We start from the raw sequence: 11,336 nt of genomic DNA on the forward strand, positions 1-11,336 counted from the left end.
AAAAATACTAAAAATCTATCTCCCCATCCCTCATACATTCTTAATCGTATCTGTCACATATCAGGCTAGATTTGATAGTCCAAAACCAATGCTAATTAAGCGATGGAGTCCACTTATTGTTAGTTTAATCTTTTATCTTATCATATCACAGGAATAGACAACGAAGATGAACCTTGTGAACACGAGTGGATGAGAGTGGCACAGGAAATAAGTAACGCTTTTGGAGACGTGGGATTTGTTTACATGTCAGGACATGGGATTGCCAACGAGCATGTAGGTTCATATTCTAAATGTACCCTGTTTGTTATTGCTATTATATTATCCTGGTAAAAGACCCTCTTTTAGGCAAATACTGTTAAAGAGAATGGCAGAATTAAGTGAGTTGATTTTATATATCTCATTTTTTTTCTAGTTTCCTTATAATCCTCTTCTCTGGCTCAGCCATGTTTCTGAGCAACTGGCCAATATTCATGTTGGGAATTTCTAAAGATTATAAAAATGCTGAGGGCAGTATTCTATTTTTATCAAAACATGATCTTACTATACTGGTATTGACAGCTGTTAATACCAGCATAGCAGAATCCTGTTGGGCGAATTTGATATTAAAGGATACTTGGAGCTTAATGCCTGTATATGAATCATGGTGATGTGATGAAAATATTATATATATATATATATATATATATATATATATGTGTGTGTGTGTGTGTGTGTGTGTGTGTGTGTATATATATATATATATATATATATATATATATATATATATATATATATATATATAAAGGTATAAGCCACGAAGGAAAAATAAACAACGGAGTTTCCGCAAGATGTTTCGACGTTCAACGTCCTTTACTTAGCAGAGAAACTGACTTACATAAGGAATTGACAGTACAGGAAAGCTCGTATAACTGACAGATAGGGATTATAAGGTGATTAGTACCTAAAGAAAGAGTAACCTTTCCAAACAAGCAAACATGGGTACAATTTAAAAAACAAAAAGATTAAGTCAATCTGCTCAGACACAAGGGCAATACAAATTAAAGGATAATATAGGGTGACAGCTATTCAGAACTTTGGTAAACAAAAACTTTCACAATACATATTAACAATACACATTAAATATACGTATACAATGAAGATATCTCTAAGGCGACTGATTGGTATTTAAGTCTGTAATTATATCTTTGAGGTCATTCTTAAACATGTTACAAATGCAAGGGTCTAAATGAAACAGGCCACGACTTGTATTAAAATTATAATGTGAAGTAAGTTGTATTATAGCAGATTCTAAAAGATTTCATGATAAGACATCTTTTGACCTTGCAATTACTGACCTACCAATCCAATTTATTCGGTGGTTGTTTTCACTGAAATGAATGAATATTGCATTAGGTGTTTGCCTAATTTTTACAGAATATTCATGCTGGCTTAATCTTACTTCTAAGCCCTTGCTCGATTGTCCGAGATAAAAAGAAGGGCAGTCCATACATGGAATTTTATATATTATGTTGTTGCTTTCCCTGGGGCCATTTTTTTATTAACATTCCTTTTAGTGTGTTATTATAGGAAAAAACAAGGTTGACCTTAAAGGCTTTTAACAATGATTTAATGGTTTCAAATCCGTTAAAATAGGGCAAACTGAGAATGTTCTTAGAATTTTCTTTCTCCGTGTTACTTACACTATAAAACTTTTTGTGGGCTTTATTATAACAAATATCTGATCTATGTAAAGGATAACATAAATCTTTCCTTATTTTTATTATGTATTCAATTTCTTGATCCAAATATTGGGGACTGACAGTGCGCAATGCTCGTAAAAACATAGAAGAAAAATTGACATTTTGATGTTAAGATGGTGGCCTGAATAGAAATGAACATAAGTTAAGTTGTTGGTTGGTTTCCTATAAATGCTGAATTTACATTGAAATGGTTCTCCATGTATCAAAACATCTAAGAAAGGGAGCCAATTGTCTTTTTCCAATTCTATAGTAAACTTAATCCATGGTACCTGGTTATTTAATTTAGAGAGTAAATCATTTACATCAATACCAGAAGGCAGAACAGCTAAATATTAACATATCTATACCACTTTACAGGAAATAACTGATATTAGGTAAGTAGTGTTTTTCAAAGACTTCCATGTACAAGTTTGAGAGGAGTGGGGATAAAGGGTTTCCCATTGCCATGCCAAATATTTGTTGATAAAATCCACCATTGAATATAAACTTACAATAACAAATGCACAAACTAGTAAGTGAAATAATGTGACTTATAGGTTGAGGTAATTCATGCTGAGTTAGTTCATTACTAAGATATTCTAAAATAGGGTCTATAGGGACTTTAGTAAAAAGAGAATATTCATCAAAACTAACGAATCCATCAGTGGGGCAAAGAGTAATTTTGTTTAATTTATCAACTAAATCTAGAGAATTATATATATGAGAATCAGAGATGGTTCCAAGTAACGGGGACAAGATCTTAGTGATATATTTCGAAAGTTTACATGAAATTGAACCAACAGTACTGATAATAGGCCGCATAGGGTTATTTTCTTTGTGCGTTTTGACTAATCCGTAAAGGTAAGGTAGCGAAGGAGATTTGATTGACAATTTGCCTAGTATTTCTGATTTATCTTTAAGGACATTTTTCAATGTGCTATTAATATTTTTTATGACTTGATCAAGGGGATTTTTTGTTAGTATTTTATAAGTCACATCACCATCCAGTAGGGCTTGCATACGTGATATGTAGTTAGCTTTATCTAAAATTACTATAATATTTGACTTATCAGCTTTTGTAATGTGGATAGTATTGTCCTTTTTAAGATCGGGCAGACATTACTTATAGCGAGCAGGGAAATTACTTTCATGCTTAACATTGGCAGCTCCCTAAACAATACCTTTGATTATGTCAACATGATTTTGAGGAAGATCACAATATTTTTTCAAATTTACTTAGGGAAGTAAATTTGAAAAATATTGTGACCTTCCTCAAAATCATGTTGACATGATTAAAGGTATTGTTTACGGAGCTGCCAATGTTAAGCATGAAAGTAACTTCCCTGCTCGCTATAAGTAATGTCTGACCGATCTTAAAAAGGACAATACTATCCACATTACAAAAGCTGATAAGTCAAATAGTATAGTAATTTTAGATAAAGCTAACTACATATCACGTATGCAAGCCCTACTGGATGGTGATGTGACTTATAAAAAACTAACAAAAAATCCCCTTGATCAAGTAATAAAAAACTTTAATAGCACAGTGAAAAATATCCTTAAAGATAAATCAGAACTACTAGGCAAATTGTCAGTCAAATCTCCTTCGCTACTTTACCTGTACGGATTAGTCAAAACGCACAAAGAAAATAACCCTATGCGGCCTATTGTCAGTACTGTTGGTTCAATTTCATATAAACTTTCGAAATATATCACTAAGATCTTGTCCCCGTTACTTGGAACCATCTCCGATTCTCATATATATAATTCTCTAGATTTAGTTGATAAATTAAACAAAATTACTCTTTGCCCCACTGATAGATTCGTTAGTTTTGATTATGTTCTCTTTTTACTAAAGTCCCTATAGTCTCTATTTTAGAATATCTTAGTAATGAACTAACTCAGCATGAATTACCTCTACCTATAAGTCACATTATTTCACTCACTAGTTTGTGCATTTGTGATTGCTAGTTTATATTCAATGGTGAATTTTATCAACAAATATTTGGCATGGCAATGGGAAACCCTTTATCCTCACTCCTCTCAAACTTGTACATGGAATTCTTTGAAAAACACTACTTACCTAATATCATTTATATTCCTGTAAAGTGGTATAGATATGTTGATATTTAGCTGTTCTGCCTGATGATATTGATGAAATGATTTACTCTCTAAATTAAATAACCAGATACCATGGATTAAGTTTACTCTAGAATTGGAAAAAGACAATTGGCTCCCTTTCTTAGATGTTTTGATACATGGAGAACCATTTCAATGTAAATTCAGCATTTGTAGGAAACCAACCAACAACTTAACTTATGTTCATTTCTATTCAGGCCACCATCTTAACATCAAAATGTCAATTTTTTTCTTCTATGTTTTTACTAGCATTGAACACTGTCAGTCCCCAATATTTGGATCAAGAAATTTAATACATAAGAAAAATAAGGAAAGATTTATGCTAGCCTTCACATGGATCAGATATATGTTATAATAAAGCCCACAAAAAGTTTTATAGTATAAGTAACACGGAGAAAGAAAATTCTAAGAATATTCTCAGTTTACCTTATTTTAACGAATTTGAAACATTAAATCATTGTTAAAAGCCTTTAAGGTCAACCTTGTTTTTTCCTATAATAACACACTAAAAGGAATGTTAATAAAAAAAATGGCCCCAGGGAAAGCAACAACATAATATATAAAATTCCATGTATGGACTGCCCTTCTTTTTATCTTGGACAGTCGAGCAAGGGCTTAGAAGTAAGATTAAGCCAGCATAAATATTCTGTAAAAACTGGGCAAACATCTAATGCAATATTCATTTATCTAAGTGAAAACAACCACCGAATAAATTGGATTGGTAGGTCAGTAATTGCAAGGTCAAAAGATGTCTTATCACGAAATCTTTTAGAATCTGCCTTAATAAAATTTACTTCACATTGTATTTTTAATTTAAGTCGTGGCCTGTTTCATTTAGAGTTTTTAGACCCTTGCATTTGTAACATGTTTAATAATGACCTGAAAGATATAATTACAGACTTAAATACAAATCAGTTGCCTTAGAGATATCTCCGTTGTATATGTATGTTTAATATGTATTGTAATATGTATTGTGAATAAGTTTTTGTTTACCAAAGTTCTGAATAGCTGTCACCCTATATTATCCTTTAATTTGTCTTGACCTTGTGTCTGAGTAGAATGACTTAATCTTTTTGTCTTTTAAATTGTACCCATGTTTATGCTTGTTTGGAAAGGCTACTCTTTCTTTAGGTACTAATCACCTTATAATCCCTATCTGTCAGTTATACGAGCTTTCCTGTACTGTCAATTCCTCATGTAAGTCAGTTTATCTGCTAAGTAAAGGATGTTGAACGTTGAAAGATCTTGCGGAAACTCCGCTGTTTATTTGTCCTTCGCGGCTTACACCTTTATTTATGGATTTATCACGTTCCAAACTTTCGTGATTCAGTTATACATACATACTACATATAATATATATATATATATATATATATATATATATATTATATATATATATATGATATATATATATATAATATATATATATAATATATATAAAAATATATATGATATATATATATATTATATTATATATATTAAATATATATATACTATTATATATATTTTATATATATATATATATAGATACATACATACATATATATATATATATATATATATATATATATATATTTATATATATATATATATATATATATATATCCCAGGTTGATCGTCTGGTCAAGACAAGCAGCATGTTCTTCGATCTGCCCCAAGAGAGAGAGGTACCTCAGACACAAGGAGAATTATCACGGCTACGTAGCTATTAATTCAGAGAAGTAAGTTAAACATGAATTAACCTAGTCTATTATGTCTTGTTTAACCCAGTAGGATCTATGATTTTATAACTTATTGCTCGAGGTTATGATGATGTCAGTGGTTTTGAGACATTTTTTTGTGAGTAGGTTCGTGATTTTGGGAGTTTTATAAACTTTGTTCCCAGAATAAAAAAAAGTTATAAATCGTTGCTTGAGGTCGCCTCATTGTAAGACAATCTCCTTGCTGATATATACTTAGAAATGAGCATCTCAGTAAGTGAGAAAAACAAGGAATGTACCGACCTCCAGCTTAATCGGGTTGCGTGCTAAAATCTAAGGTCAAATAGCGCATTGTTCCACTAACGATTAAAATAAATACGCTATATTTTATTAGAAATAATTTTTATGTAACGTTTAACATGCACATTATTTACTTTTTACATTTTCATTCTAATAAATGAATCACAAATATTATATCATAAAATTCCTGTAGCTTTAACTCAACGTGAAACTTTTTCAGTCCTTTTTAGGCTCTTCCTCTTCCATAGGGCTTTCCTACCCCTAACAACAACAACAACAACAAAGTAGTTTATAGGGTCACTCCCCGAGTAAGTGATAATAACCGATTACTTTCACTAAGTTATCGAGTATAAGGTGGTGTAGTCGACCTCTAGTAGCCAGAAAGCTAACAAACTGAGCATTTAGAAATGGTCTCCGTAAAGGGTAATGTCGTCAGTGCACATCAGGTGCACTGTGAGCATTACTTCATTGTGTTTGCAGCTTCCCTTCGGCCCCTGGCTGCAAACCACTTTTAGCCCTTTACTTATCTCCATTCTCGTTTTCTATCTTCAATCTTGCCGTCCAACTTCTTTAACTATTACTTCCATGAGCGCTGATTGGTCTAGAGTTCCCAAGAGCTTGGCTTGGCAGCCTGATGTTCGTAAAATCCAAATCTGAAGGGGAAATGTTTCAGGTGTTGGTTTGTATTCACAACTGCCGATGGCTTCAGGTTACGGCATTTCAAAGACATGCCATCTGTCCAACATTATCTGAGCAAAAGAAGTATGTGATAAGTGGGGCATTCTATACCAAAGACATCGCGTGTAATTCAAAGACAATAGAAACATTAATTAATTTTTATTGACTTTATATACCACCAGTGATTTATATTTTTTTATTGCTTTAAGGTATTATGACATTGACATTCCAAAACGAAGAAAACAGAGAAATGGGAAATTATTTCGTATCATCTGAAGAGAACCATGTCTTCCATACGTAAAGTATTCACACCCACTGTGAATTCCCACACTGTTCTACAGGGTGTCCATAAAGTCCCAGTACCATTCTGGACGATAAATGTTTGTAATGTTACTCTGGGACTTTATGGACATCCTGTATATCTCAAAGAACAGCCCGACCTTCTTACGCATCTAAAACAGAAAAGAAAGGACGGATAGAAAAATCATTTCCCTTTCGCAGACTGGATCCATCGTTCCAGAACGAGGTGAGAGAGTCATATAATATCAAGAGCGCGGACGGATCTTTTCCAGATGACGAGGTTCCAGGATTCAGGGAGGCGTCCAGAGATTTCCTGGACTCGTGCAATAAGCTGGTCCACCGAATCCTTACAGCAATGTCGCTGGGGCTAGGTAAAAGCAATCCCCCTGTAGAAGATGACCAGTGTAATTTAGATACTGCATTCTAAAGGGAACTATTGATATATATATAATATATATTAATCTATATATATATATATATATTATAAATTATTAGGATAAAATATTATAATATATATATATATAATATTATATTTATATATATAATATTATTATTATATATATATATAATAATATATTATAATAATTATATATATATATTATAATATATAATAATATTATTATAATATTAGTATATATATATATAATATAGTGTATATAATATATATATATATTTATATATAATATTATATAATATATATAACCATATATATATAAATATAAACTATATTACTATATATATACCCCATATTATATAGTAATAATATATATATTCTATATATATATATATAACCTATAGTTTTAACATATATTATATATATATAAAATATAGTATATATATATGTATATATATATATATATATATAATTATATATAGATATTACAAACCCATTAACCATATACATGCTTTTAGGACTTACATTTAGCAAAAACATTAACAAAATGTTAACAAATGTCACCATATCTTTAAACTTATCATGAGACCTATACATCCTTACAAACCTCTATGGGTCAATTATATTCCTCAGGCCTACACCGAAATTTCTTCTCAGACGCCCACCGCCTTCTGTGCAGAGAGGGCAACTCCTCCGTTGCAAGAGTTCTCTTCTATCCCCCAGTTCCTGCAGACAAATTAATCAACTCGACCAGGTGTGGTGAACACACAGACTACGGGACCTTGACCGTCCTCTTCCAAGACGAGATGGGAGGTTTGCAGGTAAGCGGCTGTTACCTGACCTGTTCGTTTTAATTGCCATGCCACTTGGGCATTTTGAGTTCCCTTACAGTCATCTCCAGCCAAAAGTTTGTTCTGGTTTCAATTCTTTGACAAGGAAAGTCAAACTTAGCTTGTATGTCCAAATGAACAATGTAATATTGATGTTTCCTTGCCTTGAATGGTCAAGCTTACCTCGTAAGTCCCAATGAGGAATGGAATATTGAGATTTCCTTGCCTGGAAAGGTCAGGCCTACCTCGTAAGTCCCATTGTGTAATGGAAAATTGATGTTTCCTCCCCTGGAAAGGTCAATCATATCTTGTAATTCCAAATGAACAATGGAATATTGATGATTCCTTGCCTGGAATGGTCAAGATTACCTTGTAAGGCTTATTGAGTTATAGAATATTGATGTTTTATTGCCTGGCAAAGTAAACTTGATCTCGTAAGTTCCAATAAACAATGAAATTCTCATGTTTCCTCCCCTAGAATGATCAAAGGCCTCTTTAAAGTCCCAGTGAACAATAGAATATTGATGTTTCCTTGCCTGGAGAGGCCAAGTTTATCTTCTCAGTCCCAAAGATCAATGCTCAAAGGCCAATGTAATATTGATGCTACTTACGCGAAATATATTCTTTCAAGGTCTGTGACCGTAGCGGCAACTGGACCAATGCTGACTTCATCCCTGGGACCGTTTTGGTCAACATCGGAGATCTTTTGCAGCTCTGGACTTCTGGAAAATTTAAGGCCACAGTACGTAAGCCTTCGGAGATTTAATTAAACATAGAACCATTAGTTACTATAGACTAAAACTAACTAAACTGAACAGCTGATCATATTTGAATAATCTCCATGATGGAATTGTATCGTCTCAGTGACTGGAGTCTTTTAGTAATGGCAAATGAACTTCAAGTACTGGCAGATGAGGTTAAATACATCAGAAAACTGTACTCGATAGAGAGGAAAAATTTTGTAGAATTTCAAGTACAGGTCAATGGGAAAACTGCCAGACGGAAAGAAAAATGTTAATGCCTCTCAAACATTGTGACCCTAACCATAGACTACATAAGCTCATAGGCCTAGTAGCGTTTCATTTTCATTTTTTATTGCCTACTTTTATTTATTTATTTTTTTTTTAGAAACACCGAGTCATCATCCCTGAGGACGAAGCGAGACGTAGAAAGTGTCGTAGGTCGGTTGTGTACTTTGTGCATCCAGATGACTCACTGCTCATAGAACCGCTGGATGGGTCTAGGGATTTCCAGCCTATCACCAGCAGACGTCATCTGGAGGAACGAATTGCTGAGACTTATGGAATGTAACCAGACAAACTTTTCTTGCAGTAGGCCTATTCCAAGCAATGCCAATGGGAGAATTTGAGATTATAATAGTTAACTTATTAATTGTTTTAATTAGACAAACTTTCCTGCAACAAGCCTAATTCAAGAAACACCAGTGGGAGTGTTTGAGAAGATTATAACAGTTTACTATGAATTGTTTTAATTAGACAAACGTTTTGAAATAAGCCTAGTTCAAGCAGTACCAGTGGGAGTTTTGATAAGATTATAATAGTTTACTTACCATTTGTTTGAATTACACAAACTTCCCTGCAGTAAGCCTAGTCCAGACAATACCATTGGGAGTACTTGAGATTATAAAAGTTTACTTACGATTTGTTTGAATTAGGCAAACTTTCCTGCAGTAAGCCTTCCTGCAGTAAGCCTAGTTCAAGAAACACCATTGGGAGCATTTGGAGAAGATCATAATAGTTTACTTATGGATTGTTTTAATTAGACAAATTTTCCGTAGTAAGCCTAGTCCAAAGAATACCGGTGGGAGTATTTGAGATTATAACAGTTTACTTATGAATTATTTTGATTAGACAAACTTTTCAGCAATAGGCCTATTCCAACCAATACCATTGGGAGTACTTGAAATTGTAAAAGTTTACCTACGAATTGTTTGAATTGGACAAACTTCCCTGCAGTAAGCCCATTCCAAGCAATACTAGTGGGAGTATTAGAGAAGATTATAATAGCTTACTTATGGATTGTTTTAATTAAACAAATTTCCTGCAGTAAGCCTAGTTCAAGCAATACCAAGAACAGTGTTTGAAAAGACTATTTGTACCGGATGTGAAAACCTAAAAATGGGTTTACTTTATGGGTGATCCGCCCACTGACATTCTTTTGAGCGCTTCACAGAGGAAACAAAAACGTATTATCAAATACTCCTTTGTCTCATTCGTGTCAATTATTTCTCTGTCAGAATCAACAACGCTCTTTGCTTAACCATATCAAAACTTCAGTAAAGTCAAATTTATTTAGATCAAAGAATATATAACACCATTTCTTTCATTTTGTCAGAATTTCACTAATAAAAAATCTACTCTATAAAATTATAAGTAACGTAAATGTTATTTAACTCTAAGGACACGCAACGCTATTTTGATATTGTGAATTTTCCTTTCCCTAAAGTAAAATTCACTTACAAAACGTACAGGTATTATAAGTTAAACAAAATTGATGAGAATGTACGAAAATTTTGTCTGGAATTCATTTTGCTTAATTAAAGAAAACTTTCCTTATTCTCGTAAAGTAAATGAGATGATTTACTGCACCATTAAAATATACCAGGAAATAAAAATAATAAATATGTTTGCAAAAAACCTCTAATACCAGATCTATTCATTCGTTATTAGTATAGAAGCAATTTCAAAATAAAAGCAAGCAATATGAAAAAAAACTCACTTAATTTATGCAAGCAATCTCTGATCATTTTCTATAATGGCAAAAGCCATTTCAAAATATAGCAAGGAATAAAAAATGATTTAAATTTGTATTATATCTCTAATGCTATTCTGTTCATTTTCTATGGTTATAGAAGTTATTTCAGTACTAATAAGCATGTACATATTTAAGATTCTGCGTTAAAAATTTTGATAATGAATCTCATGTATTTAAAATATTCTATATCAATGGTTTCCCGAGAGCTCGAGTTAATGACGGAACGAATTACAAAAAAATAAAAGATAAATAAATAAATAAATAAATGATAAATAAATAAATAAATAAATAAATAAATAAATAAATAAATAAATAAATAGATTAATTAATTATTAAATAAATAAAATTGGAAGGAGGTAATCATATATACAATAAATAATTTGATAATGACAGTGATAAATATAATGGTGATTTTTATAGACGTGATAAACATATCTTAACCTAGATAATTTCATTTTCATTAACATGCACTGGTGTGTCGATAGTCCAGATATTATGACGC

At 32.2% G+C, this 11,336-nt stretch overlaps 1 protein-coding gene across 1 annotated transcript in view; it reads left to right on the plus strand.

Annotated features, from left to right (window-relative positions):
• The window catches only part of LOC135211687 (uncharacterized), a 14,426-nt gene extending 4,979 nt beyond the window's left edge, over window positions 1-9,447 (plus strand). The window contains exons 3-8 of the mRNA XM_064244948.1: window positions 152-273; window positions 5,468-5,578; window positions 7,037-7,206; window positions 7,863-8,050; window positions 8,691-8,801; window positions 9,188-9,447. Coding sequence (XP_064101018.1) covers window positions 254-273; window positions 5,468-5,578; window positions 7,037-7,206; window positions 7,863-8,050; window positions 8,691-8,801; window positions 9,188-9,370 — 783 coding nt within the window. The 5' untranslated portion in view covers window positions 152-253 and the 3' untranslated portion in view covers window positions 9,371-9,447. The remainder of the gene's footprint in view (window positions 1-151; window positions 274-5,467; window positions 5,579-7,036; window positions 7,207-7,862; window positions 8,051-8,690; window positions 8,802-9,187) is intronic.
• The last annotated feature ends 1,889 nt before the right edge of the window (window positions 9,448-11,336 follow it).

The sequence above is a fragment of the Macrobrachium nipponense genome, chromosome 4, assembly GCF_015104395.2.
Source record: "Macrobrachium nipponense isolate FS-2020 chromosome 4, ASM1510439v2, whole genome shotgun sequence".
Taxonomy (NCBI): domain Eukaryota; kingdom Metazoa; phylum Arthropoda; class Malacostraca; order Decapoda; family Palaemonidae; genus Macrobrachium; species Macrobrachium nipponense.